General features: G+C 33.2%; 1 protein-coding gene across 12 annotated transcripts in view; it reads left to right on the top strand.

The window, feature by feature from the left end:
- The window catches only part of capt (adenylyl cyclase-associated protein 1), a 257,904-nt gene extending 245,912 nt beyond the window's left edge, over positions 1-11,992 (top strand). For all 12 annotated transcript variants that reach the window (XM_090404789.1, XM_090404784.1, XM_090404788.1 and 9 more), the window contains 2 exons: positions 5,662-5,805; positions 10,609-11,992. In XM_090404789.1, coding sequence (XP_090260915.1) covers positions 5,662-5,805; positions 10,609-10,689 — 225 coding nt within the window. In that variant the 3' untranslated portion in view covers positions 10,690-11,992. The remainder of the gene's footprint in view (positions 1-5,661; positions 5,806-10,608) is intronic.
- The last annotated feature ends 648 nt before the right edge of the window (positions 11,993-12,640 follow it).

Raw genomic sequence — 12,640 nt, 5'->3', positions numbered from 1 at the left:
ATACAATCATTTCAGTTTTATTAAAATCTTTAAATCTTGAATTTATTTCTTCCTCAACTAATTCTATTTCACGAATAAATTCTTTTAAATCATAGCGAAGCACTTCTTGATTTTGTTCAAAAAATTTTAATAAATATGGGAGATGTCTAAACTCGCAGTCATTTATATTTTTCTTTAATAAAAGTAAATATTGTTGGAAAGTTTTTATTGAACTTAACATGTCAATTAAATTTTTATCTCTACCTTGTAACTCTAAATTTAAATTGCTTAATTTCGTACAGAAATCTACTAAAAATGATAAGTGTAACAACCTCTTTTATCACTCAATTGTGGATAAATATCTCCTTTTTCATCAAGAAAATTTTTTATATCGTTAATTGATATAAGAAATCTTTCTAAAAATTGACTTCTGCTGAGCCAGTGAACATTATTGTACAACAGAAGTTCCCTATCATCATCTGCCTGTAATTTAAATAATCCGTTGCAGGACTTTTCCTCGAACAGAATTTACGATTTTAAATGTAATATCCAAAATATCTATTATGTTTAATCTTTTACTACACAGTACTTGTTGGTGAATAATACAGTGGTACGTTAAAAAATCTGGATATTTTTCATCATTTTTACATAATGAAATGAAACCTGCTTTATTACCTATCATTGCAGGGGCACCATCAGTAGTAATAGACACAAGTTTAAAAAGCAGAAGTTTGTGTTGTTTCACAAATTCATCAAATGCCAAAAAAATGTCTTCTCCCCTAGTCCTTCCCAATAATGGTATAATTTTCATGCGAATAAATGCCATTAACTGAGCAATATCAATGAAGTCTTTTGATTCATCAAATTGTAATGAAAACGCAACACACTGATGAATGTCTGACATTAATCTAGCCTGGGAACTCTTTTGTCAATTTGAAACCTTGTCTGCGGCCTAGAGGTAGTCTCTCTCTAGCGACGTCTCGAACCGAGAAGCTCCTTTCTGGAAGCAGGAAACTCCTCTCTCAAGCAACGTGGATCTGGGCAGTCTCTCTGGCGCAACTCTAGACCAGGCGACCTCCTCTCTGACAGCAATTCTGAAACCGGGACCCCTTCTGCTTGCTTCAGTTCCTTTTTATTAGGCCTCCTCTGAGACTTCACATGAAGTTTGGCAACCCCCAAAGAATCGGTATGAGTCTCTCATCTTAAGTTTCAAGTTAAGATGAGAGACTCATACCGATTCTTTGGGGGTTGCCAAACTTCATGTGAAGTCTCAGAGGAGGCCTAATAAAAAGGAACTGAAGCAAGCAGAAGGGGTCCCGGTTTCAGAATTGCTGTCAGAGAGGAGGTCACCTGGTCTAGAGTTGCGCCAGAGAGACTGCCCAGATCCACGTTGCTTGAGAGAGGAGTTTCCTGCTTCCAGAAAGGAGCTTCTCGGTTCGAGACGTCGCTAGAGAGAGACTACCTCTAGGCCGCAGACAAGGTTTCAAATTGACAAAAGGAAGAGTTCCCAGGCTAGATTAATGTCAGACATTCATCAGTGTGTTGCGTTTTCATTACAATTTGATGAATCAAACGACTTCACTGATATTGCTCAGTTAATGGCATTTATTTGCATGAAAATTATACCATTATTGGGAAGGACTAGGGGAGAAGACATTTTTTTGGCATTTGATGAATTTGTTCTCCTCTGCTTTCTTTTGATTGTAAGTTGCCAGCCATCGAAAAGTTGTTTGAACTCTTTCTGACTGACTTCGGACATGTTTATGCTTAGAGCCTGAAAGCCTTTCTCATACATACAAGTTTCAATAACAATCTTTCTAATGCCGCCATGTACAGCTTCGGCGAAAAAAACATTGCCTTTGTTTTTAACACTATACCATTCTTATTAAAGCAGTATATACAGTTAGCTTCAAAAGAGTTATTTACAAAAACATCTAATACAAACTATACCGAGACAAACAAAGTTTATTTTTTCAATATTCACATGGGACTTAACCTAAGTAAAAAATGATGTAATGTGCTTGGGAATATTTAATATTTAAGCTACAATCGAGTTTTTACACTTTGCTTATAATCGTATTCACTTGGCTCGCTGTTTGACTTCCACTGATCCAGATTAATTCATTTACCCGGACTTATAAGAAAATTACTAATTTGACAATTTTAACGAAAAATAAATAAACAATAGCAATACACTTAAAGCGAATTAAAAATGATACAAAATAATGATAAATAAAATATTATGTTTTCAGTTTTAATTAAATTTGTAAGTAAGGAGGAATACACAAGAGATCGATCAAAAATCGCTCCGCGATCGATGGGTTGAACACCCCTGCCCTATAGATATGATATGATATACTAGAAGAAATTTGCTATAGCAGACTATCCAATATAATGAACTATTCCTCTTGTCCTAAATTTGCTATTACTCTGATTTGACTTTTCAGACAATAATGATAAAGGAAAGGAATTAATAGCAATAGCACTCAACACCAAACATGAAGATAAACTTTGAGTATTAGAACAGGCAGCTGACATAAAGAAAATGGAAAAAGTAGTCCTTATTGGAGATCTAAACTGCGGAGGAAGGAGATGAATCACACCTGTCATATAGGAACCTTTGGGAAAAATTTAAAAAAAAAGGACGAAACTAATAATAATACTAAATGTTTGCTAGATTTCTTCTCAAGACATTGACTAGACATTACTAACACCATGTTTCAACATAAAGATGTGCACAAGTTCACATGGAGAGAAGACACAAGAAATATGAAAAGCATCCGTGGCTACTTCCTTGTTGATAGTGATAATATCTTCATGCTGGTTCAAGATACAAGAGTGTACAGGGAATATGAAATTGTAAGTGACCATTACTTAGTGCCAAACAGGATAAAAATAGACATTACATTGAAAAGAACAATACATAAAAAGAAAGTTTTAAAAAGAATTGAGCAGCTTTTACAGATAAACTGTAGACTTGATTATACAAACATTATTGAAGGAAATTTGAAGCAGTTTGAAAACAAGAACCAGACCCTACAGTCTCAGTGGCAAACTCTTAAGAAGCCATTGATTGATTCAGCTAGGGAGATATCTGGTGAAGTTGTCTGTAAGGATAGAAAAATAAGAACTTCGTGTGTACACAAGAAGTTAGAGAAGCAGTTTTAGAAAAAAAAAATGTACCAAAACTTCCTAGCAAAAAAGTCTTAAAAGATTACAGAGAAAAATGTAAGAGAGCTAAGCCATGTGTAAAAGTAGCTAAACGAAAGTCATGGAAAGACTATTAAGAATATAGAAAATAAATATCAGGAAGGTGAACAAAATGTTTTGGAGGCTATTAAAAAAGCTTAGAAATGTAGGAAAGAGTACTGTAAAAGGAATCAAAGATGATAAAGGTGACATGAAAACTGAAGATTAGGATATCCTAGAAGTCTAGAATAATTACTCTGAATGACTGTTAAATGAAGCACTGAGAGAACTGCATTTTAGACTGTATTGAAAACAAAATTTTCAAGAGAAATGCATACAATGGTGGATATCAATACTTCAAGTAGAAAAAGCTGTCAAAAACTTGAAATGTGGAAGGGCATCTATAGTAGATGATATTTGACCAGAAATGCTCAAATACGGAAGTATAAAAGTTTTGCACAGGGCTACACTGCATAATTCAGAGGGCTGGTCAAAATGTCAAATTCCAGATGATTGGAGTTGGGCTCTCATAGTACCCATCTCTAAAAAATATATATATAAAAAAAAGGGGGGGGGGGGAGCTGAATGTGAGGATTAGAGGAATTTCTCTACTAAGTGTTCCAGATAAGATTATGCAAGCATACTTAAAAAGAAACTGGATTCAGGCCAAATACAGGTTATCAGGATCAAATTTTCATTTTAAGATAAATAGTTGAGAAATCATGGGATTTTGACAAGGATATGTACTTAAATTTTGTAGATCTGGAAAAGGCATGACAAGGTGCCCAGGGAAAAGCTTTTCAAAACACTACAGTTATGAGATAAATGTGGCATTATATCAAGCAATACATACTTCTTTATTTGAGTTGTAAGTCAGCAGTTAGAATTGAAAGAAATACAGGAGATGGTTTGATGTAAAATCAGGTGTAAAACAAGGGTGCACATTATCTCCACTCTTATTCACCATCTCTGTGGATTACATTATGAAAGAGAGCATGGCATTAGATCTGATATTAGAATTGGAGATGTCCAGCTTAGCTCTTTGCTTTGTGCATATGATGATGTACTCCTAAACACATTTGGTGCAAGTCTTAAGGATCTCTAACTAAATTGAATAACAGTTATAACAAATTTGGCATGAAAATCAGCAATAAAAAAAAAAAACTGTGAAAATAAGCAGGAGTATATAAAACTTCAGCTGCATTATAAATGGAGATCCTGTAGAGCAAGTAAAATATTTCAGCTGTTTAGGCACAGTTTTTAGTGAAGCAGGTTAAATCTAGAAGTAGACAACCGATTAAGCAAAGCTTGGCATGGTTGGTGAGCAGCTGAGGAAACTTATATGGAATGAGAAAGAAATTAGCACAAAACACCAAACTAGCAATATACAATACTGCTAGTTTGGTGTTTTGTTCAAACCAGTTTTAAGTTATGGATCTAAGAGTTGGGTTAGAAATAAAGCACTTGATCAAAGACTAGAGACCACAGATATGATGGTTCTCAGAAAACTTAGAGGTTTGACTGATGGCATGAATGGCAGAATATTAAAAATGAATATATTAGAAAGGAACTTGACATTGTTAGCATTCAAGAAGGTGTCAGCAGAGCTAATCTAAGGTGGTATGACCATTTAAATAGAGTGGATGAGGAAAGGTTAGCAAAACAGTTGTTTAATGCCAGGTACAGGAAAGAGACCCAAAGGAAGACCAAGGTTTAGTTGGATTGATTCAGTCAGAAGTGCCATAGAAGCACGAAATGTTAGATATGATAATATTGGAGTGTTCACAAGTAATAGATTGATTTGGAGGAAAATTGTGGATAGGAGATTTAATAATAATAATGCAAACTTAATTCATGTAGTGCATAGTGGCCTGAACACTTCTTGAGGATACATATTAGGAAATTGAGGATGATGATATTTCACTGTACCTGTTATTACTTTAGCATTAATTCTAAGCACACCATTTATATGTAGATATTTTTTTAAAAAATGAATACATTAATCATTTTGGGATGTTAGGAAATGGAAAAATACTTCTCCAACTTGTCTAGGTGGTTTGTTGTTCACCCTTCAAAGGGTCAACATTATGATATATACAATCAATTCTCAGTGTGGTGAACTTGTATGAACCAAAAGAATATATATTAGAAGATTTGCTATAACCAATAATCAAAGCTCCATAATATATGTGGATTTTGGCTGGGATTTTTTAATAATTTTTTTTATAGTATGTTTGCCATAATGATAGTTGCAATAGTGAGAGTTGACTGTACCTAAGAAATATGATCTGGGAAAAGTGATTGTAAAAGATTTAATATTTTTTGAAATTACAGTTTGTGGCAATTTCTTTTGCTAGCAGTTAAGTCACTTCAATAAATGTCAAAATAAATGTCATTAAATATCAAATGATCATTAGTTTAATAAATTATTTAGTAGCATTCTATGAAATGCTGGAATTAAAAAAAAACTTATCAAGACTTTTTCCTCTCCAGAGCATGGGCAAAGTGCCAACAATTACTATTGACAAAACAGATGGTGTTCAGATGTTCCTGAGTGAGCATTCCTTAGATGTAGAGATAGTCTCTTCGAAGTCCTCAGAACTTAATGTTTCAATACCACAATCTAATGGAGATTATGTAAGTATTACTGAATATAATTACTTTGCTTTTATCTTACATTTTGTGGGGGGGGGTTTGTCATGCCAAACTTTTAAAATAATAAGCAATATCAAATAATTCCCACCCATATTTTTTATGAAATCCTATTTCACTGAGATGAATGCAGCAAAATGAAACTTGATGATTCTGCAAAGCATAATTTAATTAGTTTATTCAAATTTTGAATATCATAGAAATTCGGTAATTTTCTATGCAAAGGAATTAAAACGAAGTCAGAAATTTATTTTTTTAATTTTTGATTTTGTTATGCGTTTAACTGAGGATTGTAGCAGCATTTAAATGCTAGTCTATAAGTTCTTTAATCCATTTCCCAATCGATACTTCAAGCTTGGTGATGAACAAGCTAGATCCTGACAGCCATACAGAGGCTGTCAGGATCAAATTTTCACTTTGACAAATAGTTGAGAAGTCGTGGGAATATAACAAGGATCTGTATTTAAGTTTTGTAGATCTGGAGAAGGCATATGACAAGGTGCCAAGAGAAAAGCTATTCAAAACACTACAGTTGTATGGTGTCAGTGGGGCATTATATCAAGCAACACTTAGTCTTTATTTGAGTTGTAAGTCGGCAATTAGAATTGAATGAAGTACAGGAAGATGATTTAATGTTAAATCTGGTGTCGGACAAGGATGTACATCATCCCCTCTGTTATTCATTATCTATAATCCTCACATTATGCAAAGGGAGATATTAATGTCATCTCTTTGCTTTATGTGGATGATGTTATACTTCTAAATAAATCTGCTACAAGATTCGCTGACTAAAATTGAATAACTGTTGTAATAGATAAGGCATGAAGGTTAGCAATAACAAGACAAAGACAATGGAAATAGGCATTGTGAATGGAGAACCTATAGAACAAGTAAAACATTTCAGCTACTTAGGCACGATTTTTAGTGAAGATGGTAAATTAAATATGGAAATTGACAACAGGGTCAACAAAGCTGATATGCTAGGAAGTCAACTGAATAAATTTATATGGAATAAGAGAGAAATTAGTTGTATACAAGACAGTGTTCAAACCAGTTTTAACTTATGGATCTGAGAGCTGGTTTAGAAGTAAAACACTTGACCAAAGACTAGAGACTGCAGATATGAGAGTCCTGAGAAAGATTAGGGGTGTGAACAGATGGTATCAATGGCAATATCATATTAAAAATGAGGATATTAGAAAGAACTTACCATTGTTAGCATTCAGGAATGTGTTAGTAGAAATAATTTATAGATACCAAGAAATTATATACTTGACTTAATCCTTTATCCAAGTGTAAGCAAACAAAGGTTGCACCTGAACTCTTTTCAGGACTGGGACAACTCGTATATAGAAGCTAATTACTTCTCATCACGTCCCTCGGTATCTCCCATAATGCAAAGCACATATCCTTACGAGTATGTATAATGGTATGCATTATGGGAAGGGTCGCTACCCAGACCAGTTTCAACCTTTATTAAAGTCTCATCAGTGGGAGCCAATCCCAGAGGTGATACCAAGGTTGAAGTAATGCAGAAGTCATATTTTCATATGTGAGTTGCCAAAAAGGTATCAATCCTTATTATTAAAATACTCTGGATTAGAGATAGTTGTTGGAAGTTTTTACCACTTAGTTATACTATAAATTATATACTTGGCTTAATCTTTTATCCATGTGTAAGCAAACAAAGTTTGCACCTGAACTATTTTCAGGAACTATTATCAGATTTCTCAAGTGTTTCTTTCATTAAATTTTTACAGAACATCAGTTATTGTGTATTTATCATGTTAATTTTATTTATAAAATGTAATTATTATATATAGGCTTTTAATACCTAGTTGGTTTTATCTGTTTTGTATCAATTTCTTTACAGTTGTTATACTATTTTATACACTCATTTCTATACCTGTTCCTTTATTTATTATTATTTTGTGCACTGTTACAGCCTTTATTGGTGCAGTATGACCTTAGCTGTCCTTTACACCACCAAACTCTTAACAAAAACTACATGCACACAGTTACATTTGAATTTGTCTGTTCCATAATGTATCTGGATTATTGTAAATGCTCTCAATTCTTTTAAGTTTCCACTTAGGATGTGATAATTATTTCCAAATGCAAGAACATTTTGCCTTCCTTTACGAGAAAATTCACGAAGGAAGAATTTAGATTTTCTAAATGTCTCAAGTTAATCTCCTAAGTTAAACTACAGATAATAAATTATTCTTGAAAGCAAAGGTCTTCTACAGTTTCAATTATCCATTCGTTCCTCAATTGATAATTTACCAGTTGGGGATTCTTTTGAGGCTTAGAATTTTCAATGTTCTGTGAAGTGATAATCTCATTTCTATTTTATTGATTCTATGGGATTCATGTTCGGAGTCCCATTTGATATGCTAGTTTCTTCTTACATTGTATTGTTTGGCAGGTATTTTTTTCTTGTCAAAAAAGCAGCAAACATTCTGGTCATTTTTCAACTGAAAAGTCTCTTCAAGGTTTTCTCCTTGCATACACAAAACACACATGCATGACACATTTGGTGTCCTTATTGTCAATTCTAAATAAGTCAATAATTCTCTTGTTTCATCCTTTTTGGTGAAGAGTAACTAGATGGATGTTTTTGGTTCTTCATTGGCATCTTGCCTCCTCGCTCTGTTCTGTTTTGTTTATTTCCCCTAATCTCAAATCTTAAAAGGATTGAAGAAATAAACAGTTTGTATAAAATTTAGATTATTAATTTACGAGAATACAAATACGAAAATTTTAATTATCGTATTTGCCGGCATATAAGACGCACCCCCTTTTTTGTACACATTTTTTAGGAAAAAAACTTTATCACTGAATATTATAATGAATTTACAGTATTTCAAATATAAAGTAATAAGTAGGTCTACTTTCAACAAATACCTAATCTAACTAGGAAAGAGTACCCAGCTTTGAATCTTCTTCGTCAAAACCCAGAAATTCATCTCCAGAGCTAAACAAGAGACACTTGAAACCTTTTCTAAATCAGAATCTGAGTCATCATGCAACAAATTGTCCTCTGTACCATCCAGTGCATTACTAATGCCACACTTCTTAAATGATTTAACCACTGTGTCAATTTTCACAGTATCCCATGAAACTTTGACCCACTCACAAACTTGCGAAATGCTAGGCTTCTTCCTGATGCCGTGACCTCAAAATCTGAAGACTGCGTCCAGCTGTTCTACTTCCCCTTCATAAATCCCTTAAATGGTTTATTAATACAGACATCTAAAGGTTGAAGCTGACTAGTTAGACCTCCTGGAATTACAGCTAACTGAGTTTTTAATATCTTCTGTTCTATGAGAAAGAAACTGATCCCATACTAACAGGGGCAGGCTTCTTCAACAGTCCTACAGGGCACCTAGACCAAATTTTATCTATCCATAACTTTATTCCTCCTCCATCCATCCAGCCTTTTGCACGAACATGTACAAACACTCCTTTAAGCAGTTTTTTCTTTGGGTAGCGTCTTCCTTTTAAAAAATCAATAGTGGTGGCAATTTTATGCCATCAACACAGCAGGATAAAACAACCGTGTAGTGAGTTTTTTCGTGCCCCTAAGTTTTAATACAAAACTGTAGATTCCAAGGGCACACTTTTTGTGCCCTTGGAATCTACAGTTTTGTTTGAGGGCATATCAAAAGTCAGCAGAAGCTCGTCCATGTTTCGTATTTGCGCAAGCTCAAAATTTTCTCGTTTCCTTGTGTTAATGACAAATCGATGAAATTCAATTTACAGACACTGAACAGTCCCGTTTTTCTGTGGTCTAAAATCCAAGTATTCAGTTCTGTCTCAAGTTCTGGCCATTTTTTAGTTCCATTTCGTAGATTGTTTATTGTGAGTTGCTTTTTTTAGATCCTCTTCCTGATTCCGTGAAGTTCTTATCATTTTCTCGGTTGGGGGTAGCCCGAAATGTTTCTCTGCAGTCCTGTTTCTTTAGCATACACAATCACATGTAGCTTGTATGCAATATTGTAGCAATGCTGACGTTTTTCAGCCATAATTTGCCAAGAAATTTAGAGAAAATTTAACTGCAGAAATTTAACACCATTCACAACAACCGCAACAACAATTGGAAAGTTTAAACGAACAGGAACACAGCTGTGATAGTCTATGACAGCGCATCGGCATCCACTGAACTCTACGTAACTGGAATATTGCAATATGCAATATTGTAGCAATGCTGACGTTTTTCAGCCATAATTTGCCAAGAAATTTAGAGAAAATTTAACTGCAGAAATTTAACACCATTCACAACAACCGCAACAACAATTGGAAAGTTTAAACGAACAGGAACACAGCTGTGATAGTCTATGACAGCGCATCGGCATCCACTGAACTCTACGTAACTGGAATGCTCTCACACACCGAAAGGAAGCAAGAAAGAAATCGTGTAACTCGGAACAGAGAAAATTTCCAGAAATGAAAGTAATAAAAAACTGAATATCGACATATAAGACGCACCCTGTTTTTCAGACCTATTTTCAAAGGAAAAAAAGTGCGTCTTATACACGCCGGTAAGTACGGTACTTTATTCCAATAGAGAAATTTTTAAGATTTTTTTTTGGGGGGGGGGGTTGAACAGCCAGGGATGGATTTCTTCTTCCTTCATACATTAAGAATCTTATTTCTAAATGTTTTGTGTAGCATAGACATGCTTTTTTTTTTAAAAACAAACACTAAATTTTTGATTAATGGCATTTTGTTGATGCATTTTAAAAAAATATTGTAGCATTACTTGAATTTCACTTTTTCTTTTAGGTGGAGCTTCCTGTTCCCGAACAATTTAAAACAACAGTTGTAGGCAAGACTTTGAAGACTGCAGTTGTTGAGAAGAATTAAGTATGCAAAACTGCCATAGTTAAGAAATATATAATAGGAAGTGAATGACAAAAGGAAGCTGCTTATGTGAACTGAATATTGCCTTGTAACATTCTACTTTTATAATTTATGCCATCTCTTAATAATTTTAAAAACATTGATTGGGTAGGGATATTTAAAATTTAATACTGATTGTTGGTTCAACAACACACTGTTGCTTACGTATCAACAGTTTGTTGTACTAGACTAGATGCATAAACTTTCATATATGTTCACTGAAATGTCTTAACAGATTCATTTTTTATACATATTGCTGCCTATGTGCTTTAGAGTTTTTAAAGGCATTCAGATAAAAGATATAATGATGTAGATAGTTGTCAGGTGCGAATTATTTTGCATTACTTCAGGAAGCCTGGTTGTCTAAATGCTTCTACACATGAGCTTGATACAATGTGTGTATATGGAACTGAGTGTTAAAAAAAAAACAATTCCTTTTGAATAGCACTTGGTAACAGACTAATACAAGCACTGTGGCCTGTCTTTTTGGCCTCTGAGAGGCCTTGATTTTCATTATCATCTTTGATCAGGAAAATAGCTATGTCTTCAGCAATTTAAATTTATATGAACTATATTGTATACATTTTGTTTATGGTTAAAGTTGTATACATAAACTATTGTATTGATAGATAAAAAAAAAAAAAATAGCTTTTAGGTGAACTTTATAAACTTCCCAGTGATAATATGCAAAATACTTTTTTTTATCATTATTTACAGATACCTGCATTTTGTACATAATGCAAAAAAAAAAAAAAAAATGGAATGAATGTTGCTAGTTTCAACTTAAGCTGATAGCCTGATTAAAATTCATACATTCAAGAAGGTTAAAATAAAGATTGTTTGCATTGAAGTTGAAGCAAAATCTTAAATATCTGTAATATATATATATGTGTGTGTATGTGTACATATATAACAGATTGGGAAGCTGGAAGAGTTTCATTTTCATGACATCTATACATATTTCTATATGAAATATGCCTTTGTTATTACTCCTTATGCCTGCTGGACAGCATTTATTTTCTAATGTTTGACTGTTTTATAGCATTCATTAAGTACTCCTCTAGAAAAAAAATAAATCTGCATTAGTTTCAGCAGATAAGCTAAAATAATGCTTATGATACCTGAAGAACATGAAATGGAAGGCGGTAAAATCTTAAGATTGTTTTCTGTACTTATTATCATACACTTATAAATTCTCCAGCCTAACTAATAATTTTAATTTTACCTCTTGCAATGTTGCATATAAATAAAAATAATTTTTTAATTATCTCTGTTATCAACATTTTTTTTTGTTTCATTCAAGAAAATTTGTTATACAGATATCCCTCACCCCCCCCCCCACCCAAAAAGAAAAAAAAAACTTAATTTTTTATGTAAGCATGGGGAACAATATTAAACATCAGTTTGGAATAGCAGTAAAAGTTCAAGTGGGGGCAATTCCACAAATTAATGCTACAATATTATGTGTATATTACATATGGGGATTACACATAACTTGAATAAAACAACTGAAAAAAAAAGTGTAAAAATAATAATAATAATAATAATAATAGTGAATGGAAGTCATTGATGCTACAAGATATATTTTGCTATATGTTACAAAATACGAAAACAACTTGCATTCTGTAACTAGAAAATAAAACATTTGCAGGTACATTAAGAAATGAGAATCGTTTTTTGATCTTCATAGTTAAAACATACAATCACACTCCCCATTGCACAAGGCTGGCAATGAACCTCTTAAGAACTTGATTTGTTCCCTTTCACCACAAATCTGTAGTTTATAAGTTATATTGAGGTGCTCCTCATAACAGGATTTTATATCATTTGTGCATGTAATATTTTAAGCTTTGGATACATAAAGATTGAGCTAAAATTGATAGGAAACTCATGAAATATTAATTTGTTTAACTAT

The sequence above is a fragment of the Typopeltis vanoorti genome, chromosome 15 (genome assembly GCF_054136105.1).
Source record: "Typopeltis vanoorti isolate ZY-2024b chromosome 15, IOZ_Tvanoo_1.0, whole genome shotgun sequence".
In the NCBI taxonomy this organism is placed as follows: Eukaryota; Metazoa; Arthropoda; class Arachnida; order Uropygi; family Thelyphonidae; genus Typopeltis; species Typopeltis vanoorti.
This window is presented reverse-complemented; position numbering and strand designations above follow the sequence as displayed.